Source organism: Arctopsyche grandis, chromosome 6, assembly GCF_051622035.1.
Source record: "Arctopsyche grandis isolate Sample6627 chromosome 6, ASM5162203v2, whole genome shotgun sequence".
Lineage (NCBI taxonomy): Eukaryota > Metazoa > Arthropoda > Insecta > Trichoptera > Hydropsychidae > Arctopsyche > Arctopsyche grandis.
Genome location: NC_135360.1, coordinates 5,519,578 through 5,547,478, shown reverse-complemented (window position 1 = coordinate 5,547,478; position 27,901 = coordinate 5,519,578). Strand labels below are relative to the sequence as shown.

The 27,901-nt window shown below is 36.9% G+C and overlaps 5 protein-coding genes and 1 long non-coding RNA gene across 9 annotated transcripts in view; 4 read left to right on the top strand and 2 right to left on the bottom strand.

Moving 5' to 3' along the window:
• LOC143913038 (uncharacterized) overlaps positions 1-12,234 on the top strand; it is a 139,747-nt gene extending 127,513 nt beyond the window's left edge. For both annotated transcript variants that reach the window (XM_077432550.1, XM_077432549.1), the window contains exon 3: positions 12,058-12,234. The gene's annotated coding sequence lies outside the window, so the exon portion shown is untranslated. The remainder of the gene's footprint in view (positions 1-12,057) is intronic.
• LOC143913042 (uncharacterized) overlaps positions 1-27,901 on the top strand; it is a 253,269-nt gene that overhangs the window by 120,258 nt on the left and 105,110 nt on the right. Inside the window, exon 2 of the mRNA XM_077432555.1 lies at positions 11,438-11,750. The gene's annotated coding sequence lies outside the window, so the exon portion shown is untranslated. The remainder of the gene's footprint in view (positions 1-11,437; positions 11,751-27,901) is intronic.
• The window catches only part of LOC143912989 (dipeptidyl peptidase 9), a 557,546-nt gene that overhangs the window by 463,893 nt on the left and 65,752 nt on the right, over positions 1-27,901 (bottom strand). The window lies entirely within an intron of this gene.
• On the bottom strand, positions 1,792-4,391 carry LOC143913046 (uncharacterized). Its single transcript, XR_013260684.1, has 2 exons — positions 3,980-4,391; positions 1,792-3,311 (listed from the first exon to the last, which is right to left on the bottom strand). It is a non-coding gene; the product is annotated as an uncharacterized LOC143913046 (long non-coding RNA).
• LOC143912991 (uncharacterized) lies at positions 3,992-9,611 on the top strand. 3 transcript variants are annotated; one of them, XR_013260679.1, is made up of 5 exons: positions 3,992-4,266; positions 4,341-4,577; positions 4,718-4,865; positions 8,092-8,275; positions 8,396-9,560. XR_013260679.1 is itself a non-coding variant. In XM_077432479.1 (3 exons), the coding sequence occupies exons 1-3, from the start codon at positions 4,153-4,155 to the stop codon at positions 6,605-6,607; spliced, it is 2,241 nt and encodes a 746-aa protein (XP_077288605.1). In that variant the 5' UTR covers positions 3,992-4,152; the 3' UTR covers positions 6,608-9,553. The 3 variants fall into 3 exon arrangements, 1 of the variants encoding a protein (XP_077288605.1); XR_013260678.1 differs by lacking the exon at positions 8,092-8,275 and having other exon boundaries at positions 4,718-7,400; positions 9,253-9,611; XM_077432479.1 differs by having other exon boundaries at positions 4,718-9,553.
• On the top strand, positions 20,145-22,685 carry LOC143913008 (uncharacterized). The gene is made up of 3 exons (XM_077432503.1): positions 20,145-20,316; positions 20,381-20,683; positions 20,761-22,685. Exons 1-3 carry the CDS (start codon positions 20,218-20,220, stop codon positions 22,027-22,029), a joined length of 1,671 nt encoding a protein of 556 aa, XP_077288629.1. The 5' UTR covers positions 20,145-20,217; the 3' UTR covers positions 22,030-22,685.

Here is a 27,901-nt window from a genome sequence, read left to right as displayed (position 1 = left end):
ATAAAAATATTAATTATAAATTCGATTATAATTAATATTTTTATAAAAAATATTAATGATAAATTCGAGATTCTCGTATCTCGAGAAATCGTTTATTAGAATCTCGAAAATATCGAGAATATTTTAAATTTATCACTACATGTTTTTGTTCAATAAACTGACTGATTTGTATACTTGTTAACTCGTAAATCATTTTGTGAAGTATTGTAATATGTATAGATGGTCAGTATTTGTATTACTTGTCCGGTAAGTTATTATCCGGTCATAATATAAGTGCATATACACATGTCACAACGAAATCGCACCATTTTAAAGTTACATATATGTGCATGTACGTACTAGTCACTAGTGGGAAAGTATTCGGTTATGATATCACTAAAACGCTAGTGAAAATATATTTTCACTGACAATATGACCCCACTGTAACACACATAAAACAAAGATTTTTGATTTATTATTTATTTATTCGTGTATTTGCTCCTTATATATTAATCAATGTATATTCAGTATTTTAATATGCATACATAGATGTTCAGTATTTTTATTATTTGTCCGGTGACAAAAACACGGGCAAAGCCGGGTGGCGAAACTGGGAATTTTTTAAAATTCTTTGTTACATATTGTTTTTTTTTACTATTTTAAATTACTTTTTTATATTTTTATTTTCTTTTCCTGCCTTCTCTTATAAAATTTTTTTTATATAATTTTACTTTCTTTTCTATTCAATGTTCTATTGTATCTCTCCATATCTTTCTTTCATCATGTCTTTAATAAAGTTATAAACCCCTGATATGATATACATATTTAGTGTTTGTGTCCTTTTGATGTTGTCGATTTTATATGCTAAAAAATCTAAAGCTAAAAAAAAAAAAAAAAAATTATACTTTCTCGAGAATTCTCGAGATTCGAAACAAAAAAGAAAATCTCGAATTCTCGAGATTCAAATATTTCCAGAAAATAAGATTCTCAAATCTCGAGATTTCGTGGCCTTACGACCCACGATTTGTCCGATATATTTTTGTGGCCTAACGGCCACTGACAATCGCGCGCCAACGGCTTCGGCATAAACTCGTAGTTTTTCTCGCCACCGAAATCACCAGCTCGGCCACTGGTGATGGGTTGTGACGATACTTGGAGACCAGCTCCAGTATCCGTCCGGTGTGCGCCATAGGAAGCCTGGTCTGTCTCAGTTGTCGTTCAGAAGGCAGACAACTCAGCTACGCGTGGCTAACCTCAAAAGGCACGCGTGGTTTCTTTGTTTACTCCCCCCCTTTCCCCCCTGCTTGATGCGACTGTATTTTGTATAATTTATACAAAATACAGTCGCAATACATAAACAGATTTACGCCCTGTTTTCATTGGTTTACAATTTCCTCCCTTTTTTCCACATCACGCATCCCACGCACACTACGAAGGAGAAAGGGACAGAGCAGAGCAGCCGACATCTTAAATTAAAAAATAGCAACTAACATATACATAGGTACTTTTATAATATTTCTGATAGATTTTTAACTCATTAAAATATATTTATAAGATCTTTTTTTTTTAATTTGTCATAGGACCCAGAATTAATTTTCCCATTTTTTAGGAATGTTGAATTAATTATACCTCCCACTTTAGATACGGTGGGACTGATTTTTCATTCTATTCATATTTTAATTCATACTCTATCATTATTAGCTACGAGTAATTATAATCACTGATGATGTCATATTATTATGAATGTGATATCACTCAGGAGATAAATTATTCACATCAATAAAATCATAATGAAACTGTGTAAATAATTCCATAATTTATTGATAAATATTACTTATACTATGCTATTTTTAAATTTTTCGTTCTAGTATATTTAGAACTGAAATTTGGATTTAATGTACGTTTAGAATCCTAGCTCCACGCTTGAAACCCAATTATAAATGTGATATTAAATTCTGAACTAAAAAAGGAATTCGAAAAAATATGTGGCTTCAAATTTTTAAACTCTTTCCAATGTTAAATTTTATTTATCGCTGTGTGAATGAGCTGATAAGCATTAAATTTTGTGCGAAACAATTAGACATGTCACAAGCTACAGTTATTGATTGAAATCATTATTTACATAGGGTCTGTGTGGTGTCGCTAATAGAATAACCAAATACCATGATCGGTGGAGAAGAGATGGTCATTGAAATTAGCAAACGTCTTTTCGTTTATATACGTATCAAATTTTTTGTAAAAAACTTCTATAGCTTCACACAAGAGTATTTTTATTACATGACTTAATACAATAGTCAATTTTCTTTAACGTTAGTTGTTTTACATATTGATTATTCATATATTGAAAAGAATATATGTGTTCTGTGTTGTCTGTAATAAGTTGACCATCTGTAATACCACTCATGAGTTTTTATTACATGAAAATGTTTATTATAAATTGGTTTATTTCTGTAAATTGATTAATAAATTATTTATTATTTATTGTATTGCTTGTTTCTTGTCTTGTTATTATTGTTTATATTTAATTGTGTTTTGCAATCTACAATACATATGTAGTATAAATTACTAACTGATTTATATTTGTTATGTTGTAGGCGGGGTAGCGATGTGTTGACCGTATCCCGGCCTAACGAAACACTGTTGTGTTAGTTTTATAAAGTTTTATTGTTTGCCTATGGTTGTACACAGGTATGGTATTTGTGGGCAAAAGTATGTCGTTCAGCGGTCTCTGGATATGGTAGAGTGTCGCTGGCTCGGCATTCAGCTATGTTCAGAAGGTCTCTGGATGCGGCAGTGTGTTGCTGGCTCGTTGTTCGGCTATGTTCGGAAGGTCTCTGGATACGGCAGTGTGTTGCTGGCTCGTCCGGCTGGTTGATCTTCCAAGTCCGCGTAGTGTAGTGGTGGCTGGTCAGGAGCTGTATGTCGACGCTTGCTGCTGTGGGTCGACTGGCGTTGTTTGGGTTGTACCTCCTTTTATAGTGTTTCTGGAATCGCCTGACCGATGGTGGTGGTTTGTTGATGCGTAAGAAAGGAATGTACTTTTGTCGAGGCGTAGAATTTTCTGGAACGCTTGATGGAAGTGGTTATTGATGCGTACGAGCATTTAGTTGTTGATGCGTACGAGAGGAATGCACTTTTGTCGAGGCGTAGAATTTTCTGGAATGCTTGATGGAAGTGGTCGTACGAGCATTTAGTTGTTGATGCGTACGAGAGGAATTTGCTTTCGTCGAGGCGTAGTATTTTCTGGAATGCTTGGCGCTGTTCCGCTCGATGTATTTTGTTGTTGCGGAATATTCTCGAAGGTTTCGATGACGATGACGACGACGAGATTCCTACAATGTATTCATCATAATTTATATTTATTACGTATATTTAAAATTATTAATTATTTATTATGGAAATTGTATCAATCGTAGAAATTGTACTAGTCTGTCTATTATACATGCGTTTTCTTCTCACCTTCTTTTAATATTGATGATTGGAAAGCCAATTTTAATATATGTACAATAAAAAAAATCTGTATATCTTTTTTGATTCCTTTTTATTACTTTGTTTTATCATAAATTTTATTGTAAATATGTACAATGTTTGCTATATAATATAGTATAGTATATATAGCAAAAGGTAATACAAAGCTACAAAAGTAATTAATTTTTTCAATGTCCTTAATTTAGTTCACTCGCCATTAGGTGGGAAATCCTTTTTAAATCTTCTGTCGGGCGCAATATGGTGTATATAGAGTTTAAGGGCTATTTGCAAAGAAATGTTATAACATTTATCTGTCTATGTTACTACGCCATCTATTGATATCGCGTCGAAAAATTACTAAATAATAAAATTTACTACTATTGGTTTGAAACTCGAAATTAGGTGAATGTGTCATTCGGTATAAAGATATTAGACGAATTTACCATTAGGTCAATATATTTTCGGTAAAAGCGTCATTAATGGAATTGCATTAGGTGAATTGATTTAGGTGTATTGCATTCGACCAATTTACCTGCACCCGTTCACAGAGCTCTTAAGCGAACACTGGAGAGTCGTTATCGAATCATTGTGTACGATTCGCAAAGGCAATTCTTGAAAATAACCATTTCTTGAATCAATATCAAGGGTTAAAGAATCTTCGTTCTACATATAGCTATTGTTGAAAATTGTGCTGCCCAAGTAGTAATGGAGTGCAGACTTTGTCTCTGCTCTGCTCCAGCAGGGTCCTTCGTCTCCATCCATGATGACCCTCATCCACCGGGATTGGCGCAACGTATTTGGACCTGCTGTCAGCTGCGGGCTAGTTACACTTGAACCATCGCTATTGTTAATTCGCTAGTCCTCGTAATCGTCAACACCTTTCTCATTTGCAGGTTTGGAAAGGTGACCGTCTGCCAGATATGATATGCCTCTCTTGTGTCAACAATCTGGAATTGCTCGACAGCTTTCGAAACGCTTGTTTTCAGAATGACTCAACGTCGAGGGTGGAATTAGACAAGTGTTTGAAAATCGAGCCGCAGGAAGTTTTGCTGGAAGATTTGATATGGGAAGATGAGCTGGGTGCTGATTTACATTTACCCAACATTTCCAGTTCACCAGACGATGACGAGGTAAGTAAATAGAACTCGGGTGCCTTAAATCGAATCTAAGCGAAGCATTCAGTTAATCAAAAATATAAATTCACACGTAAAATGACATCTAATCACACTATAAAAATGTTAAATTGAATAACGTTTGGTTTATTTTTTAGACCCGTGGAAAAAAAATTACTTCGGGTGATAATATGGCAGTAATAATAGATACCAATAGACACATGTTAACAGAAGAATTACCAATTCGAAAAGCTTTGGATCTTGTGCCACAGGAAAACTGGGATACGCGAAGAGAGCTGCATGATTGTGATATTTTTTCAAAATCATTTAACAGGAAAGATAGTCTAAGTGTACGCACGAGGGATCATAGTGGGGTAAAGCCACACAAATGTGAAATTTGTTTAAAATCATTCCAAAGAAAATGTCACCTCAATGCACATTTGGTTATTCATAGTGAGGAAAAGCCGCTCAAATGTGACATTTGTTCAAAATCGTTCTTTAAAAGATCAAGACTTAGTGAACATATGGTTATTCATATTGGGGTAAAGCCACACAAATGTAACATTTGTTCAAAATCGTTCTTTAAAAAATCAAGACTCAGTGAACATATGGGTATTCATACTGGGGTAAAGCCACACAAATGTGACATTTGTTCAAAAACATATACTACAAAACAATCTCTTTTTGATCATATCAATATTCATAGCGGGGTAAAACCACACAAGTGTGACGTTTGCTTCAAATCATTCCCTTCAAAACCTAGACTCCGTATACACATGGATGTTCATAGTGGGTTAAAGCCACACAAATGTGACGTTTGCTTCAAATCATTCCCTTCAAAATGTAGACTCCGTGTACACATGAATATTCATAGTGGGTTAAAGCCACACAAATGTGACGTTTGCTTCAAATCATTCCTTGCAAAATGTAGACTCCGTGTACACATGGATATTCATAGTGGGTTAAAGCCACACAAATGTAGCATTTGTTTAAAATCATTCCTTAGAAAATCTGATGTCAATGCACATATGAGTGTTCATAGTGGGGTAAAGGCACACAAGTGTGACATTTGTTCAAAGTCATTCAATTTAGAATCTCAACTCCGTGGACACATGGGCTTTCATAGTGGAGTAAAACCATACAAATGTGACATTTGTTCGAAATCATTCTTTACAAAATCAAACCTCATTTCACATATTGGTACTCATAGTGGGGTAAAGCCACACAAATGTGAAATTTGTTTAAAATCATTTCAAAGAAAATGTTACCTCAAAATACATTTGGCTGTTCATACTGAGGTAAAGCCACACAAATGTGACATTTGTTCAAAATTATTCAGTAGCAAAAGAGGACTCAATGCACATATGGGCATTCATACTGGGGTAAAGTCGCACAAATGCGAAATTTGTTTTAAATCATTCCTTAGAAAAAGTGAACTCAATGCACATATAGGTACTCATATTGGGTTAAAGCGATACAAATGTTACATTTGTTCAAAAGCATATACTATGAAACGATATCTCAGTGCACATATCATTACTCATAGTGGGGTAAAGTCACACGTGGATATTCATGCTAAGGAAAAGCCGCACAAATGCGAAATTTGTTTTAAATCATTCCTTAGAAAAAGTGAACTCAATGAACATATAGGTACTCATATTGGGTTAAAGCAATACAAATGTTACATTTGTTCAAAAGCATATACTATGAAACGATATCTCAGTGCACATATCATTACTCATAGTGGGGTAAAGTCACACGTGGATATTCATGCTAAGGAAAAGCCGCACAAATGTGACATTTGTTCAAAATCGTTCGTTAAAAAATCAAGACTTAGTGAACATATGGGTATTCATACTGGGGTAAAGCCACACAAATGTTACATTTGTTCAAAAACATATACTACAAAACAATCTCTTTTGGATCATATCAATATTCATAGCGGGGTAAAACCACACAAGTGTAATATTTGTTCAAAATCATTCTTTAGAAAATCAAACCTCAGAACACATTTGGGTATTCATATTGGGGTAAAGCCACAAAAATAGAAATGTTTTTGAATAAAATTTCCTTAGAAAAAGTGAACTCAATGAACATATAGGTACTCATATTGGGTTAAAGCGATACAAATGTTACATTTGTTCAAAAGCATATACTATGAAGCGATATCTCAGTGCACATATCATTACTCATAGTGGGGTAAAGTCACACGTGGATATTCATGCTAAGGAAAAGCTGCACAAATGTGAAATTTGTTTAAAATCGTTCGTTAAAAAATCAAGACTTACTGAACATATGGGTATTCATACTGTGGTAAAGCCACACAAATGTTACATTTGTTCAAAAACATATACTACAAAACAATTTCTTTTGGATCATATCAATATTCATAGCGGGGTAAAACCACACAAGTGTAATATTTGTTCAAAATCATTCTTTAGAAAATCAAACCTCAGAACACATTTGGGTATTCATATTGGGGTAAAGCCACAAAAATAGAAATGTTTTTCGTCAAAACAGGTAATTTTATTCGCCTTATATTTCATAAACCTTAATAATTTAGAAATCAACGAAATGTTGCATAGCACGTGCTGATTTTGTATCAATATATTTCTCACAAAATATTTATCACAAAGTAAGATTTTTGCACTACTGCATGCGCTTAATTTTTTTTATTAATATGATTTATACAAATGCTGATAAAATTCTAAATTGATAAATGCTTTTTCAATATTTGACATTCGTAATAAAGATCTCTTTTGAAATCGCTAATTTTGTACATTATATAAATATAGTATATTATTCAGTTTCGAATTTGAAATTTTCATACACACATAGCAGGTAGCAAAACGTAACCATTTTTTTTTACCCCATACTCTTTTTTTCCTTCATCTATTGTTACTACATACATAGATTAAGTAATAAAAATAAATGTTGATTCATTCCAAATATTTGAAAATACATATATTATTTGATAGTGTATTAGAATAGTTAAAAAATGTTTACGATTTTGCTGCATTATTTTTGTTTGGTAATCCAAGAACCTGTTCTAAAATTTCTATTAAACTATTTGCATTATTATTTACAATATTATTTTCTCGAATACATTTTCAATTCCATATTTCAACTTCAGACATAAAACTTGATTGAGAATTCAAACCCCTATCCAATCCAGTCAGAAATGATATGTATTTTATCCATAATTTAGATAATGTCAATTTTAAATCATCATCAGCGTTTATAAAATTTGTTGGTAATAAAATGTGTAACATAAAAGCATTTATTGTGTCCTCGTTAAAATGTGATTTTATGTCTGAAATTATCTCATCCAGCATCCGAATAAAAATACTTTTTCGGTAGTATTCCTCTGGCGTGGTGCATGAATAATTTGCCCGTTTTGATTGTTTTGAAGCAATCCTTGGAATTTCGAGGTCCACCTCTAACTCGATGTGGTTCGAGTAATATTGTATAATAGTTGTATTATTTTATTTAAAAATGTTTGCTAACTGCACGTGTTGGAACTTTCTTTCAGTAATCGCTAAATATCGATGGTCGACGACACAGATGCTTATATCGGCTTTTGTGAAAAGCACAAGGCCATAAATTACAAGGATTTAATTTTTTTCAAATATACATTTTTGAAAACAAACATGGGGATTTGAAGGTATAAAATTTCTACTGTTCGATTCCGGTTCGGCGAATGGCGGAAACGAAAGGTTTTTAATATTTGGAAGTGACACAAATTTACAATTTTTACTCACATGCCAATCTATACTCATGGATGGGACGTTTAAGTCAGTTCCCAATCTATTTTTACAACTTTATACTATTCACAGGACGCGATTGGAGGACCCAGATCAAAAACCGGGAAGGCAGTCCCGCTACTATACATTTTGCTGCCAAATAAGTTGTCAGAGACTTATAGAAAAGCGTTTGCTCAAATAAATATCTTATTGCCGGGGTGGCAGCCCGATCGGGTGATGTTGAACTTTGAAAAGGCGGGGATAAACGCGGTGCAAAGACAGTGGCCGAATGTCAATGTGCTGCTTTTTTCACCTAAACCAATCAATGTGAAGAAAAATTAGAGATCTGGGGCTCTCCACATTTTACAGCCGAAATTTAGAGAACTCGCTTAATTTTAAAATGATCGCTGCATTGGCCTTTGCTCCAACATTTACAGCCGTGGAAATTGGAGCAAGCAGAAGATACACAGGAAAAAATTTCATTTTATTTCGTATTTTGAAATAAATTACATAGGAAAATGTATAGGAGGGATCAGATATGAGCCCCGTATAGTTCCAATCGAGATATGGAATGTGCAAAGCCGTACATTGGCACATTATGAAAAAACCGATAATGAAGCAGAGGGCTACCACTCAAAATTGTCCCAATGTATGGGCGCCCAATTTTTAAAGGGATTGCAGGGAATACAAGTTGAAAGTGATAAAATGATAGCAGAACTGAATTCAGGAGCCATACATAAAAAACAGCGACCCGCGTATGTTATCACTGCGGAAAGAATATTTAATAAAACGGCAGCTTGGCCGCAAAGGCAAGATATAAAAACATATTTAAGAGAGCTGGTACATAATTTTTGATTTTTTTTTATGTACCTATAAATTTTAAATTTTATCACTTTCAACTTGAATTCCCTGAAATTAACAAGTTGGGAAATTTGGCGCCCATACATTAGAACAATTTGAGTGGAAGCTCCAGCTCATATTATATTTCCGATGTAATTTGTTTCAAAATACGAATTTATGCTTTTTTACTTACCTCTTATTATATGCTTATAACAATTTATGCTTTTTTGTATGTTCTTATGTAACAATTAATGTTTTCTTATATGAATTTAACAATTCATGTTTTTTTATGTACCTATATAACAATTTATGGTTTTTTATACGTACTTATGTAACAATTTGTGTTTATAACAATTTGTATAATATGTAGTATGTATGTAAACCTTTGTTTTTCAAAATAAAATTTTGTGAAATTTTTTTTTTTTATTTGACACTCATTTATCTAATATGAATATAAATTTTTAAACCCAGCCGATTTTTTTTTTGCTTTTCTGTAATTCAGAAAACTTCTATCACCTTTCCATACATACACTGATGATTCCAATTAACGATTGCAGCAGTAAGAAATAAGACTGGATAAAGCAGAACTATTCAGTACCTAAATAAAATAATCATTTCGGCTTCACTAATACTAATTTTGATTTTATTTACACATAACCATTTTTTTGTACTGGTTAATTCTTCATTTAATACATCACACATCTCTCTTATGTAATAATAAAATTAAACATATGTATTAATGCCAAATTATTAAAAAAACTCGTATACATACATATGTACGTACAAAATATTATTAATGAGCAGATGACAGCTGATTGTCCGTTAATGTGGATAAAGATGTAAAGATGATTCATTACAAGTAACGTTTTTGAATGATTGTAAAACGAAATAAGCCCCTAATAATTCTGTCGATACTTACACGGATTAATTTATTTTTATCGTAACAGGTTCTTAGATTACCAAAGCAAACATATTGCGGCAAAATCGTAAACATTTTTTAACTATTCTAATACACTATCAAATTATATATGTATTTTCAAATATTTGGAATGAATCAACATTTCTTTTTATTACTTTATCTATGTGCGTAGTAACAATAGATGAAGGAAAAAAAAGAGTATGGGGTAAAAAAAATGGTTACGTTTTGCTACCTGCTATGTGTGTATGAAAATTTCAAATTCGAAACTGAATAATATACTATATTTATATAATGTACAAAATAAGCGCTTTCAAAAGAGATCTTTATAACGAATGTCAAATATTGAAGAAAAAAAAATTGTGTTTTAGCTAAGATGTAAATTTTTAATTCGCATTAAAATTTAGTCTCTACAAATCTCCCAAAGGTTAACTATTTGAAAAATTCGTCCTCATCTTTTACCATTTAATAAAACTATCATAGAGTTATTAATGTGATGAAAATGTCTATATTTTTATACACCTAAACGCATCATAACATTATGGACTCGTTATTAAATAATTATTTAAAAAGCATAATTTTCAACAATAACCATAGAACGGGAGATGTTAGTGGTTACCTTTAAAAAGCTAATTTTTTCGAGAATTGCTTCTGCGAATCGTAAACGATGTAATACTTTAATTATGGGAAAAGCCGATAAAAATTATTCGAGTTCCGCGAACGAAAATATGGGTGAACGAACGGTCTGTGAAAGAGATGGCCGCATACGTAATGGCTAGAGCGCCGCGTCAGTAAACGAGATCTTGGTGAACAGACGGGCTGAGAAAGAGATGGCCGTATACCTAATGCCTGGAGCGCGTCCTCAGTTCAATAAACTTGAAATTGAAATTTCAGTTCAATAAACCAAAAGGTTTCTGAGAAAAACATAAAAAATCTCGATTCTCTAGAGTAAACGTACTACTTCCGGTTCACATAAAAATATTTAAAAAATATAAAGTTATAAAAATTATTATTTCTATTCCATGTAAAAAAATTTCAGTCCGATTCAGTTAGCTGTTTGGGAAATAATTGAATTCAAAAACTTAAAAAAAAGGGGATACCTATAAGGGGAGGTACCATTTCCGGTCAACTTAAAAATTTGAAAAAAAATTACGTCGTGTCGATAACAATTTCAGTCACCGATACTTAGTTTCAGTTTGATAGGACTAACGGTGTTCAAAAAATCTCCAAAATACACAGACACACACACACACACATTTTTTTCTAGATCATGGAAATGTGATCAGTAATCGATTCCGAGTTCGAATCAGTCAAAATCTCGAGTTCGAATTTTCGCATGGTCACAAAACTTCATCTATTGTTACTACGTATATATGTAGATAAAGTAAAACATTGATTAATGTACATCAGTGTTCGCCAAGTGAGCTGTTTTCAGGCGTAGTTTATATATTGGGGTGAACCTTTTTTTTCGACTAATTAAGGACGAATATTAGTCAAGAAATTGATATTATTCTCGCATCTTTTGAAAGGAAATAACTGCAATGAATACTTTTAGTATTTTAATACCTGTTCTGCCTGTTCATTGAGACTATTTTTGTATGAATTTACTGTCGCCTAAATACTTTTTTCTCTCATCGAGATATTATTTAGCTGCCAGCAAGGATATTCATTTTATTTAAAAATAATACTCTTGTAGGCGGGGTACGATGTGTTGACCGTATCCCGGCCTAACGAAACACTGTTGTGTGGTTCAAAGATGGGGTCACCAATGTAGGCGGGGTAGCGATGTGTTGACAGCGCTGTTGGATGATCAGAAGGTTGCGTAGATCACGTCGGAGTAGTACCAATGTAGGCGGGTTACATGTGTGTTGACCGTATCCCGGCCTAACGAAACACTGTTGTGCTAGTTTTATAAAGTTTTATTGTTTGCCTATGGTTGTACAAAGGTATGGTATTTGTGGGCAAAAGTATGTCGTTCAGCGGTCTCTGGATATGGTAGAGTGTCGCTGGCTCAGCATTCAGCTATGTACGGAAGGTCTCTGGATACGGCAGTGTGTTGCTGGCTCGTCCGGCTGGTTGATCTTCCAAGTCCGCGTAGTGTAGTGGTGGCTGGTCAGGAGCTGTATGTTGACTGGTCTGCTGCTGTGTGTCGACGCTTGCTGCTCTGGGTCGACTCGTCTGGTGCTGTGTGTCGACGCTTGCTGTTGTGGGTCGACTGGTCTGGTGCTGTGTGTCGACGCTTGCTGTTGTGGGTCGACTGGCGTTGTTTGGGTTGTACCTCCTTTTATAGTGTTTCTGGAATGCTTGGTGGAAGTGGTTATTGACGCGTACGAGAGGAATTTTGTTTTCGTCGAGGCGTCGAATTTTCTGGAATGCTTGATGGAAGTGGTTATTGACGCGTACGAGAGGAATTTTGTTTTCGTCGAGGCGTCGAATTTTCTGGAATGCTTGGCGCCTTTCCGCTCGATGTATTTTAATGGTGGCGGCGTGTTTCGACCGTTTTGGTTCCACTCGACTGGTAGGGGCGTTCCGCCTGAGTTTAATATAACGACTGCAGGTGCATGTCGTCTGGGTTTCGGGAATGTAGTTTGTTGTTGCGGAATATTCTCGAAGGTTTCGATGACGATGACGACGACGAGATTCCTACACTCTTAAAGAAGCCGAATGGTTAAAAACAGAAAATAATGTTTATTGCGGACGGTCAGACCAATGTCATTAAATTAAAGTCCAACCCTAATTACAAAGGTAGGTATAAACCTCCCCGACAGAGAGAAAAAAGAAACGACAGATCATATCTAAAATATTTAACACGAATATATTTACATTGTTATTGATTTATTTTATATTGAAACCCTCTGCAAACTACATCTAAAGAAAATTAGCGAAGTAAACTTAATATAAACCTTGTAAAAATAGGCCAAATCCTGGAAAAATGAACTACGCCCAAATAAATAAGGCTCCCCTGGCGACCAGTGCTGTACATGTTATTTACATATGACAATATATTTAAATACTTGAAGGCGCAGCCTGCGTGCACAATTTTTTTAAACAGTTTATTTTTTTGATAAAAAGTGAATATTGAAATATATTTGTTTTTTTTTTCAATGTTTATGATTTTATCTAATTATGTATTTACCGATTTGTGCAAATATATTTAATTTGTATGTATTAAAATCTGTTTGAATTTTTCTTTTCGTTATATTGTAAATAAATAAAATTCAAACAAAAAAGGTTGTATATTTTTATTCTTATTTAATTCCACCTCATAAAACCTATAAAATAGCAATGTTATTCCAAGCATCAAAGTCTTCGGGGTGTCATACTCATTATTTCTTTACAGTTGTCTAAGGAAAAGTTGAAGGAAATAAATATTAAACTTTCTTTTTTTACAATAATTCACATATTCTAAATTTACGGAAATTCTTACGCCACGATGTAGGTATTTCGTTTTCTCTTCAGTTTTTTAGTTTTTCTACTTGGAAAAAGAACTCCAGGGACACATGCATTTTTCCCAAAAAATTATTCAATAAAAATGAAAACCAATAACTAAAATCCCATTTGGATCCCACTTAATGACTTAATATGTTTAAAATAAAGCAGTGTAAAGCTTTACAGTGTATTTAGGTAGAATATTTGTCAGTGCATCGGGAATTCCTATGGTCACGGCTATTTCTTGCAAACGCAGAGTTTACGCAAGCTTGGCGTCCACTTCACCAATAGGCTGCCGCCCAGTAGACTATCGCCCAGTTGGCTGTCGCCCAGTAGTCACATCGCCCAAATAACGCGGTGCCCACACGTCGCGTCGCCCGGAACGACCCGTCGCCTACTTGACCGTGTCCCCATAAAAAATTGAAAATAAGACTCCATCTAAGATGATAAAATTTTAGATAAATGTTTGTAAATATTGGTGACAGTCTTTAAATAGTTCAGAGCCTTTGAAAAAAATATTTCCATTCTAATTGTGGCGGCTCGCTATATGAAATGGTCGGGTTCGGTCACCTTCCTGCGAGTTGGGACCAACTCGCCCGTGTTCAGAGTCGCTGCGGCACTCCGTCTCTGGCTTCCATAATAAAAGCACGTGCATCAACATGCCAGCCGTCTCATTCGTACATCCCCTATACAATTATAACATTTTAAAATTATGAGGTTATATTATTTTCACTTTGCGATTGTTTTGGACAAACCTCCTAAAACTCCTCCGATCGCTTTGAAACTTTGCCATTTTTTATGGAATAAAAAACGTTGTAATTATGTATAACTATTACAGTGTTGATAACATTGAGAATAGGATGTGAAGTGTGCGAAAAATATTTTTAAGTAAAACTATTTTTCCAAACACTACACTGCACAGTAATTTTTTGTTTTCGAAGATAGAGTTTTTTTGTCACGTATTGAAAAATCAAAGAAAAAAGTCAACCGAGAATTGACCCGCGATGAGACTATCTCAACCAGGTGTATACGTTTACTGAAGAAAACAATCCCTCACATAATTTATCCAATTGATAAAACTGAAATATAACATTTAAAATAGACAAAAGTGTGTCCATTTGAAAACAAACTAAAAGCACTGCGCGAAAGATTCAATCGATCGAATGTACACACACGTCTGTAGGAATCTCGTCGTCGTCATCGTCATCGAAACCTTCGAGAATATTCCGCAACAACAAAATACATCGAGCGGAACAGCATCAAGCATTCCAGAAAATACTACGCCTCGACGAAAGCAAATTCCTCTCGTACGCATCAATAACCACTTCCATCAAGCGTTCCAGAAAATTCTACGCCTCGACAACAGTGCATTCCTTTCTTACGCATCAACAAACCACCACCATCGGTCAGGCGATTCCAGAAACACTATAAAAGGAGGTACAACCCAAACCACGCCAGTCGACCCACAACAGCAAGCGTCGACACACAGCACCAGACCAGTCGACCCACAGCAGCAAGCGTCGACATACAGCTCCTGACCAGCCACCACTACACTACGCGGACTTGGAAGATCAACCAGCCGGACGAGCCAGCAACACACTGCCGTATCCAGAGACCTTCCGTACATAGCTGAATGCTGAGCCAGCGACACTCTACCATATCCAGAGACCGCTGAACGACATACTTTTGCCCACAAATACCATACCTTTGTACAACCATAGGCAAACAATAAAACTTTATAAAATCAGCACAACAGTGTTTCGTTAGGCCGGGATACGGTCAACACACATGTAACCCGCCTACATTGGTACTAATCCGACGTGATCTACGCAACCTTCTGATCATCCAACAGCGCTGTCAACACATCGCTACCCCGCCTACATTGGTGACCCCATCTTTGAACCACACAACAGTGTTTCGTTAGGCCGGGATACGGTCAACACATCGTACCCCGCCTACATTGGTGACCCCATCTTTGAACTACGCAGCCTTCATAGCAGTCAACAGCGCAGTCAACATCGCAGCCCACAGCGCAGCCTACATAGCAGCCTACATCGCAGCCTTCATAGCTGTCAACAGCGCAGTCAACACGGCAGCCCACAGTGCAGCCTCCACAACAACCAACAGCCGCCACGACAGCAGTCAACAGCGCAGCCTACATAGCTGTCAACAGCGCAGTCAACACGGCAGCCCACAGTGCAGCCTCCACAACAACCAACAGCCGCCACGACAGCAGTCAACAGCGCAGCCTACATAGCAGCCCACATCGCAGCCTACATAGCAGCCCACATCGCAGCCTACATAGCAGCCCACATCGCAGCCTACATAGCAGCCCACAGCGCAGCCTACAAAGCAACCAACAAACGCCACGACAAGGCAACAGCCAGAAGCCTTCACGCAACCGCAAGCTTCGAGCAACCACAAGCTTCACGCAACCGCAAGCTTCATGCAACCGCAGACTTCACGCAACCGCAGCCTTCAACGCAGTCTACAACGCAACCCTCAACGCAGACTTCAAACGCAGTCCGCTACATGTCCCCACAACTAGTGACCATGTCAAACAACGCCAGTCGACCCACAGCAGCAAGCGTCGACACACAGCAAAACGCCTGCACAACAGCACCGTCCACACCGTCACAAACCTTCACTACCATTGTAACGACCGCAACAGTAACATGGTGTGAAAGTACATATGGACCAGCTACCAACACAACCCGCTGTTGAGTCAACCCACTCCAGCACAACCGGCGAAACAAATCGCCACTGAGCCAACTAGCTCCAACACAACACAGCCGCTGTCGAGACAACTAACTCCAGCACAATCAGCAAAACGCCTGCACAACAACACCGTCCAGACCACCAACCTTGACTATCAACGTAGCCTAGACAGAATAAGCAACATGGTAGAAAAGAACAACTCGGACTGGTACGCAAAACGAGACCCGCTGTCGAGACAACCGACTCCAGCACAACCAACGAAGACCAGCTCTCAACGCACTTCGTCAACCAACGTTCTTCACGCAAGACCCGCTGCCGAGACAACTAACTCCAGCACAACCAACGAAGACCAGCACTCAACGCACTTCGTCAACCAACGTTCTTCACGCAAGATCCGCTGTCGAGACAACTAACTCCAGCACAACCAACGAAGACCAGCACTCAACGCACTTCGTCAACCAACGTTCTTCACGCAAGACCCGCTGCCGAGACAACTAACTCCAGCACAACCAACGAAGACCAGCACTCAACGCACTTCGTCAACCAACGTTCTTCACGCAAGATCCGCTGTCGAGACAACTAACTCCAGCACAACCAACGAAGACCAGCACTCAACGCACTTCGTCAACCAACGTTCTTCACGCAAGATCCGCTGTCGAGACAACTAACTCCAGCACAACCAACGAAGACCAGCACTCAACGCACTTCGTCAACCAACGTTCTTCACGCAAGATCCGCTGTCGAGACAACTAACTCCAGCACAACCAACGAAGACCAGCACTCAATGCACTTCGTCAACCAACGTTCTTCACGCAAGATCCGCTGTCGAGACAACTAACTCCAGCACAACCAACGAAGACCAGCACTCAACGCACTTCGTCAACCAACGTTCTTCACGCAAGATCCGCTGTCGAGACAACTAACTCCAGCACAACCAACGAAGACCAGCACTCAACGCACTTCGTCAACCAACGTTCTTCACGCAAGATCCGCTGTCGAGACAACTAACTCCAGCACAACCAACGAAGACCAGCACTCAACGCACTTCGTCAACCAACGTTCTTCACGCAAGATCCGCTGTCGAGACAACTAACTCCAGCACAACCAACGAAGACCAGCACTCAACGCACTTCGTCAACCAACGTTCTTCACGCAAGATCCGCTGTCGAGACAACTAACTCCAGCACAACCAACGAAGACCAGCACTCAACGCACTTCGTCAACCAACGTTCTTCACGCAAGATCCGCTGTCGAGACAACTAACTCCAGCACAACCAACGAAGACCAGCACTCAACGCACTTCGTCAACCAACGTTCTTCACGCAAGACCCGCTGCCGAGACAACTAACTCCAGCACAACCAACGAAGACCAGCACTCAACGCACTTCGTCAACCAACGTTCTTCACGCAAGATCCGCTGTCGAGACAACTAACTCCAGCACAACCAACGAAGACCAGCACTCAACGCACTTCGTCAAACAACGTTCTTCACGCAAGACCCGCTGCCGAGACAACTAACTCCAGCACAACCAACGAAGACCAGCACTCAACGCACTTCGTCAACCAACGTTCTTCACGCAAGACCCGCTGCCGAGACAACTAACTCCAGCACAACCAGCAAAACAGTCACGCGAATGACTCCACGCAGAACACAGCAGCCTGCACAACAGCACCATCCAAGCCATCACAAACCTTCACTACCAACGCAGCTCGCCCAAAATAAGCAACCTGGTAGAGAACAAGACTTGGATCGGCATGCAACACAAGACCCGCTGTTGAGACAACTTTCTCCAGCACAACCGGACAAACAACGACGCCATCGAGTCAATAGACTCCAACACATCAAGATTCCCACAAAATCACACACATCGCTAACACTCACCGGAGAGCCATGTAGGAATCTCGTCGTCGTCATCGTCATCGAAACCTTCGAGAATATTCCGCAACAACAAAATACATCGAGCGGAACAGCATCAAGCATTCCAGAAAATACTACGCCTCGACGAAAGCAAATTCCTCTCGTACGCATCAATAACCACTTCCATCAAGCGTTCCAGAAAATTCTACGCCTCGACAACAGTGCATTCCTTTCTTACGCATCAACAAACCACCACCATCGGTCAGGCGATTCCAGAAACACTATAAAAGGAGGTACAACCCAAACCACGCCAGTCGACCCACAACAGCAAGCGTCGACACACAGCACCAGACCAGTCGACCCACAGCAGCAAGCGTCGACATACAGCTCCTGACCAGCCACCACTACACTACGCGGACTTGGAAGATCAACCAGCCGGACGAGCCAGCAACACACTGCCGTATCCAGAGACCTTCCGTACATAGCTGAATGCTGAGCCAGCGACACTCTACCATATCCAGAGACCGCTGAACGACATACTTTTGCCCACAAATACCATACCTTTGTACAACCATAGGCAAACAATAAAACTTTATAAAATCAGCACAACAGTGTTTCGTTAGGCCGGGATACGGTCAACACACATGTAACCCGCCTACATTGGTACTAATCCGACGTGATCTACGCAACCTTCTGATCATCCAACAGCGCTGTCAACACATCGCTACCCCGCCTACATTGGTGACCCCATCTTTGAACCACACAACAGTGTTTCGTTAGGCCGGGATACGGTCAACACATCGTACCCCGCCTACACGTCTTTTCCTGTCAATTGTAATTTTTTCGATTATCCGGACTACCTTCATCTAGAATTAGTGCGGATAATCGAGGTTCTACTGTACTCACTCGTCATGCTCCGTCTCTCTTTCTCCCCTTGGAATCGTATATCGTGGAAAGGGACGCGTCATATCAGTTCGTTCACATGAAAGGCCGACAAAAACTTATTTATTAAAAAAATAATAATATTGTAGGGATATAGCACGACTTGTACCATACGAAACTAGGTCGATGATATTACCTATTTCCCTCATCGAACTTAATCTGTCCAAATGACATCATCGCGTCCTGTTCTCGTACACGAAAGTCAGCCGTGGCCGAAATACTTCGTCCAGCTTACCCATAAGGGCGATTCGACTCGCTCCAGATACGCAATCACAAGTACACGGGAAATCCCAAGGAGCTACGCAACTACGCATCAAACATAGAACACAAAGGAAGACCACGAGCCCGTTGGAATCTTCCAGAACGCGATCTCACCAGCCCAGCTACGCGTTGCTCAAGCAACACCTTTATAAACCAGTGCATCGTCCCCAGATGCCAGTGAGCTTCAGGAACTCGACCTAGCTCGTTCCAGTGAACCCTTTACCTACTTCGCCGTACATACAAATACACCTGTATTAATCGAGTAATAAAGATCCTCTTCAAAATTCAACTGAATTTCCATAGGCTGGGAAACGGTCCAAACCTTTAATCCGCCCTATAATATTGTAACGTACGCCGCAGATTAAGCGAATAGAATCCCAGAGACTGTGTGACCGTTCAAAGATTATCTGTAACGGATATCTGTTAACGGATTAACTAAATGCATACCGTGCGACTGGTATAAGTGGGGTTTAAGGATTAGCGACAAGCTAAGTGCATGAAACAATGATTGCACTTCTCATACCGTGGGAAAACATATCCGAATACGTGACTATACAGTAGGTAAACAGATTAGACGTCCTGAGAGATCTACCCCTTATAAGGCGGTACGTAAGCGATCTCAGGTCATTCTGGACTTAGCAGTGACACTGCGTGTATCTCCTGAATCATCAATAAATGCTGTGAAACGACTGTTGGCCTTTTACTTGGATCCTCCACCCACCCCTACGCAACAATATTTTAAATTATTAATAAATTATTAATTCCGTTGATCCGAATTGCGATATTCACCGACTGTAAAAGTATGTCCACACAGGCCACAAATATTGAATAAAACGATAAAAATTACCTGATAAGAAGGGGGGGAGGGTTTCCACCTCATTCTGACAGATACGAACCAGTTTTTGGCATGAGAATACTTGTTCAGTTTTGACAGCAGACTTGAGCAACGCGATGGAGTGCAGGCTTTGTCTTTGTTTTGCCCCGACAGTCTCCATCCACGACAATCCTCATCCACTGGCACAACACATTTGGACTTGTTGTCGGCTACTGGTCAGTTACTTTTATCCTATTTCCATTAAAATCAACTATTCATCACTGCCCCTCTCATTTGCAGGTTAAGAGAGAAGACGGGTTACCAGATGCGATATGCCTTTCGTGTGTCAATAATCTGGAATTGCTCGACAGTTTTCGAAACGATTGCCTTCAGAACAACGAAACGTCGAAGCTGACGTGGAATGAGAGCTTTGGTGTGAAGACGGAAGAAGTTTTACTGAATGATTTAAAATGGGAGGATGAATCAAATGTTAATTCACCACAAAACGTATGTAATGACGAGGCGAATGAATGGGAATCGAGTGCCTTACAAAGAAGCGATTCCGAACAAAACATCTATTCAATGGAAAATATCAAATATCCGGTATAATTGCTTCGAATTTCGCTGTGGACGTATTATATTCATTTTATTAATTGTATAACATTCGTTGTATTTTACAGATACATGTAGGAAAGGTTACTATGGGTGATTGCGGAGCAGATGATGTTGGGATTCCATCGGAAGAGCCTTCAGTACTGAAAATTTTCAAATGTGATATTTGTTTAAAATCATTTACTCAAAAATCTGCAATTGTGAGACATTTGATGTTTCACAGTGAAGAAAATGTATGCACACCACGTAATATTAGCTTAAAATCGTATTCACAAGAAAGTGATCTTGTTACGAGCATAAAATCTAAAGCTGGGTTAAAATCATACAAATGTGAGATTTGTTTAAAAGCATTTACTCAAAAGTGTAATCTTAGTATACATATGAGATCTCACACGGGGGAAAAGCCATACAAATGTTGCGTTTGTTTAAAATCGTTTGTTCGTAAACACAGTCTTGATACACACATGAGATCCCACACGGGGGAAAGGCCATACACGTGTAATATTTGTTTAAAATCGTTTGCTGTAAAAAGTTATCTTGGTATACACGTGAAATTGCACACTGGGGAAAAGTCGTACAAATGTGATATTTGCTTGAAATCATTTTCTCAAAAAACTAGTATTAACAGACACCTGAAATCTCACAGCGGACAAAGGCCTTACGAATGCAGCATTTGTTCAAAGTCTTTTTCTTTAAAAAGTAAACTTAGTTCACACATGACATCTCACACGGGGGAAAGGTCACACAAGTGTAACATTTGTTTAAAATCTTTTACTCAAAAAAGTAACCTTAGCACACACATGAGATCTCACACGGGGGAAAAGCCATACAAATGTTACATTTGCTTAAAATCATATGTGCAAAAGAGTAATCTTGATTCACATGCAAGACTTCACACTGGAGAAAAGCCGTACAAATGTAATATTTGCTTAAAATCATTTGCCGTGAAAAGCTATCTTGGTATACACATGAAATTGCACAGGGGGGAGAAACCTTACAAATGTGATATTTGTTTGAAATCATTCACTCAAAAAAATCGTATTCGTACACATATGAGATCTCACGTGGGAGAAAAGCCTCACAAATGTGATGTTTGTTTGAAATCATTCGTTCTAAGAGGTCAACTCAATGCACACGTCAAATCTCACTCTGACGAAAAGCCGTACAAGTGCAATATTTGCCTAAAATCATTCGCTGCCAAAAGGTATATTAGTATACACATGAAATTGCACATGGAGGAAAAGCCGTACAAATGCGACATTTGTATGAAATCATTTGCTCTAAAAAATAATTTTGTTTCACACATCAAATTTCACACTGGGGGAAAAACCATATGAAACTGTCACATTTTTTTAAATCATTTATTCGAAAAAGCCATCTCGATACACATACAAAATCTAAAATATAATATCCAATTTGCACTAACTGGTGCAAAAACCAAAAGAAAGCTTTAACCCTCTGCCCGCGGCAATAAATATAGCGAACAAGCCCTGTACGCGGCACCTTTTTCGCGAATTTGGCAATCGAGTTTTCGACCTTAAATACAGATTTTAATATTTACTCAAGTAACCAGATATGTTAATTAACAGATAAAGTATTATTTTAAACAATAAAATACATAATATATCTCGTAGTTTTGGATTAATTGTCAAATAATCATTCTTCATAATTGTATGAAGACGTGACGTCACATAAACGAGGTTTCAGTATAGTTCCACAAAAAACTAATTTTTGACTGGTATACAGTAGCGGGCGATGAAAGGTGTCCACCTCGAAAAAACTCATATTTTCTTGTTTTTCGGACTTATAAACAATTTTATTTATTTTTTTTGTTTATTAAAATTGAATTTATGAAGTTTGAAAGAAATTCAAGTAGTAATGCGAAGAAATTAAAACGAAACTAAAATGTTATTCAAATTATTAGGAGTCGGTGATGTATGGAAAGATTTAGTAGTGTAATTAAATTATTTTTTTTTCATAAAACTGATGTATTAATAAAAAATCTAAAAATCACATTTTATTTATTATAATAACACTTATATATAAAATTTGTTTCAATATTTGATTGGCCCCCCCTTATTTTTTATAACAGCTTCAACTCTTCGAGGCATTGATTTAATTAAATTTTGAATATATTCATCTGTGATATCGTTATCCCATATATATTTTATTTTTTCAATTAATTCTAATTTAGAGGAAGGCTTTTTATTATTAATTTTAGAACCCATTATAGCCCAAAGGTTCTCTATTGGGTTAAAGAATACGGTTTAGTTGCCAGGATACCGGCGAAAAAACCATTTTTGACCAAGAAAATGAGAATGCAACGACTGAATTGGGCCAAAAAATTTATTAATTGGACGGAAATGGACTGGAGGCGTGTTATCTTCTCGGACGAAAGCAAATTCAATTTGTTTGGGTCCGATGGCATCCACTACGTTCGACGAAGAACGGGCGAACGTTTGAGTGACGAATGTATTCAGCCTACGGTCAAACATTCTGCGGGCCAGATGGTCTGGGGATGTTTTTCTTTCCATGGGGTAGATCCATTGGCCATAATTGATGGGACAGTTAACGCCGAAACATATAAAAAAATTTTAAAAGAACATTTGATACCAGCAATAGAAATGCACAATGCGTGGGAATCTGAATGCATTTTTCAAGACGATTCTGCACCATGTCATTGTGCCAAAACTGAAAGTTATCTTTTTTTTTATTGCTATGTATCCTAATCAACAAATAAAAATATATCATTAAGTTATTATCTAAGTTATTTGAGATGAAAGAACTTCAATGCGGAAAGTGGCATTTCGCCCTTGGAATGGCCGGGTAACAGTCCGGATTTGAACCCAATAGAGAACCTGTGGGCTATAATGGGTTCTAAAATTAATAATAAAAAACCTTCCTCTAAATTAGAATTAATTGAAAAAATAAAATATATATGGGATAACGATATCACAGATGAATATATTCAAAATTTAATTAAATCAATGTCTCGAAGAGTTGAGGCTGTTATAAAAAATAAGGGGGGGCCAATCAAATATTGAAACAAATTTTATTTATAAGTGTTATTATAATAAATGAAATGTGATTTTTAGATTTTTTATTAATAGTTTTATGAAAAAAAAAATTTTTAATTACACTATTAAATCTTTCCATACATCACCGACACCTAATAATTTGAATAACATTGTAGTTTCGTTTTAATTTCTTCGCATTACTACTTGAATTTCTTTCAAACTTCATAAATTCATTTTTAATAAACAAAAAAAAAAAAAATTAAATCGTTTATAAGTCCGAAAAACAAGAAAATGTTTTTTGGAGGTGGACACCTTTCATCGCCCGTTACAGTATATTCATTTTAAGCAAATTGAATAGATGGCATTCAACTCTCAGTAATATATTCAACCAATTTTGAACCTTAAAACAGTTGAAATAGGCGCATATAAGGCTCAAAATCCCGTGCAAAGTTCAGAAATTCTATGGAAGACAGCCGCGCTACAGACTTGTCGCCCAAAGCTTCCATAGAAGACGGCCGCGGGCAAACGGTTAAGATGCATATCATTGTAATATAGATTTATTCATTGTGTACATAAGTACATATTTATTCATTGTGTATATAAGTACATAAGATATTGTATGTCTATTTGTAGATGCTGGAATAATTCAGGTATTTCTTTTCAAGGTAATTTATGTGGTATACATAATTTTATTCCAGCATCTACAAACCTAAACCTCGATACAAATTCAAAAATGGACGAACAATATTTTTGTACCAAACCATCTGTATGTCCATATGTATATATGTATATGTAATATTGCGCAATTTTCTTGAAATTTCGATCACACGAGACAAACCATTTATGTGTTTCCATAACCATGTACATACATATGTGTATAGAAACAACATTAATTTAATTATAAATAATCCTAATACTAAGCAATAATTAGTGTAAGGTTACAGAAACGAATTCAATCATAAATTTCAAATTATTTATACCAGTACTCTGAATCTGTATGTATACATATATTCAATTTACAATTAAAGATGAAGATTGTATGTAACAGTTGTTATTTTATTTATTTGTTAATTTTGGCTATTGAAACATTGACAACCTTGAGTTAAATAACAGAATTATAAGGTATGATTTTTTTTTTTCAAATTGGTCCAGTTTCGGAGAAGAAAACTGGAGAATACGAAACCTCGATTTTGTCGATTTAAAATACGCATTATCTGGTCGAAGCGCAACTGTCGCATTCACGCAATATGGGTCTACCTCACGGGCCGGAATTTGAAATGCCGGAAAACGCAAATATCGGAAGGCAAAGAACGAAAATGGAAAGATCTTAAGTCGAAAGATCAAAAAAAGGGTGCATGGTAAACGGTACATACCATTGATGTATAATACACTAGATCCGCCCTCACGTCTTATACTGGTCTCCCTTTTGGCGCATGCACAGTTTCTCTTAGTAGGTAGGTAGGTACCGCTGCGTCGTAGGGAAAAAAACATTTTTTCCCAACTTCCCCGCTAGTTAAACCCCCCGCACCCCTCAGTTAGTGAAGACAAGATCTCCGACCAAAATCACACGTCAGGGCCCATCTATGTGTATTATACATCAATGGTACATACTCACTTAATTTGCGCGAGCAGGATACAACAGGAACAAGAGGAACAGGCTTTTCCTCCCAATAAAATCAGCAAATTTAATGAACCGGAAGTGGGATTTTCTCTTATTAGAAAAGTTAAAAATGTTGTCGCCTGGATCCTGTCCACACCCCTTAACGTATTAAGCTGAAAATTTATATTTGTGTTGTTTATGTACTAACTTAGATTTGGTAACGTTTTGGTCAGAATTTGTAAACCGGAAGTAGTATTTTTTTTAAAAACAATATTTCATTATTTTATTTTGACCTTTTAAATTATTTTTATCCTCTTGATATTAAATGTGTATAATAATTATACTGAATAATTAAATAATTAAAAAAATTTGAACAAAATCCGCCAACCGGAAGTAGAAATTTTGTCTTGTGCAAGTATTTGCATATATTTGCGCTCAATTTGTATCGCTATCATAGTTATTAGTTCAATATCGAATTTTGTTTTGTAACCTTCTTATATTCCTCAAATACATAGATAAAGTCATGGGTTGGTCACACCCGAATTTTTTTTTTTTGATCTTTCGACTTAAGATCTTTGCCTTCCGATATTTGCGTTTTCCGGCATTTCACATTCCGGCCCGTCACGGCGACCGACTCAATATATATATATCGAAGAAAGGAACGGCAACAAAATTAAGGTTTCGGGTATACAGCCCTCTTAAGTCTCAACAACAAGATGGCGAGCTCTCGAGGCGTCCGCGATTTGGATGGCACGGGAGAGCTATTTCTGGACATGTCTATGTCCTTTGAAAAGCGGATAGCGAGAGACTGACTCTCAGTGCGTTACCGCGTAGAAAACTTTTCTGTTTGTGTTGCCATACGAAAACACCGGCACTGCCTAACAACCAACAGGACGATGAGGACTTCATGTTAGTTTGTTTTTTTTTTTAAATTAGAAATCGTCTTCCCCCTTTAGAAAAATTGCTGAATCTGCCGCTGTACATATGTACAAGACTAAAAACAAAGGATGGATAAAATAAAACAAAAACATGCCAGGAAAACTGTGATTATTTAAAATAATTCAAGTTGGAAAAAAAATATATATATGTGCATATATTATATTTAATACAAAAACAATTATAAACAAGAATTTAATTTATAAATGAACACACTTAAAAAACGAAAGATTATTATTCCTTTATCATTGAGTGAGTACGTACCGTTTACCATGCACCAATTTTTTTTTTGATCTTTCGACTTAAGATCTTTCGATTTTCGATCTTTGCCTTCCGATATTTGCGTTTTCTGTAATTTAACATTCTGTCTCGTCACGGAGACCGTTTAAATTGTTACTATTCCTTTTGTAACTCTATTTCGAATGATTTTAACTTTATTTAGAATACTAATAACATTTAAATAAACGCAATTAGATCTTGGAGCCCGGGGTGTGTTGAATACTGTGTATGTTCGATTCCGGGGCATATTTGCAATATAACGCCAAAACCGTTTGGTAAACAAAAATGGGTATAACTTTTAATTAAAGGCATATTTCCGTGCGAAATTTGGGGAAGTTGAAGAGTATTTTATTTTATTTTATTGTTACAAATCAATATACACTCGCCATTACAGATTTGCTCCAATGCGACGGGTGTACGTTAACGAAATACAGAATACATAAACAATCAGAAATCAGAAATGCAGTAATACATACATATACAATCAAAATATATAGCATATAACAATTAATCAGAAATAATAATCATAGAGACATCTATGGATTATTTTTAGATTTTTTTTTGTATACAATTTTTATACATATAATAAAAACGAAATTATAGAGATATCTATAGATTTCAGATTACTGTGTATAATTATTACAAATTATACACGGGCAGATTTTGTGACAACAGGATTAGATTTAATACCAATTTTCAGGAACCGTTTCAGCAATGATCAGAAAAAATTGGCAAACTCTGATAGAGAAACGATCGATTTGGAGTCACAAAACCCCCAAATCTAACCAGCAGTGGCGAGGACTCGAACCTATGACCTCAGTGGTGCTAAATATATACGCTACCACTAAGCCAAACTGCTAAAATATGAGCTTATCTAAATTATAAACGTTTAATTTTACAAAAATATTAACTTTTCGACAGGTGGTACTGAAACAAATGCACCCTATAGGTTTTTGTGCGTAAAATATTTTGTTTATTTTATATCCTTGCGAATGGGATAAGTATTTACTCTGCACCAAATTCTTTTTAACGACAGTATAGCTTATCTATCTTGGATAGGCTCGTTTTCTGTACGGGGCAGAGTACCTTTTTGTTAAACGCGATATGTACTCATCTGGCTAAATATAATTTTTATTGCAAATAGTGAAACACAACCAGTGGTGCTTTATTTTTATACGATTTTACTTCCTATATCTATTTTTGTCGAAAAATTTCAAGACTAATGTGACTTTACTAGAAAAAAAAATTGTCACAAATAATAATCATTGGTAAAGTTGGGTACAAACAATTTTCTCGCTACATTATTATTTAGTGGTTTTTGTTTGCAACTCCTCAGTTTCTGTCGTATTCGTTCGGATGTTTCCGTAAACTATTTCG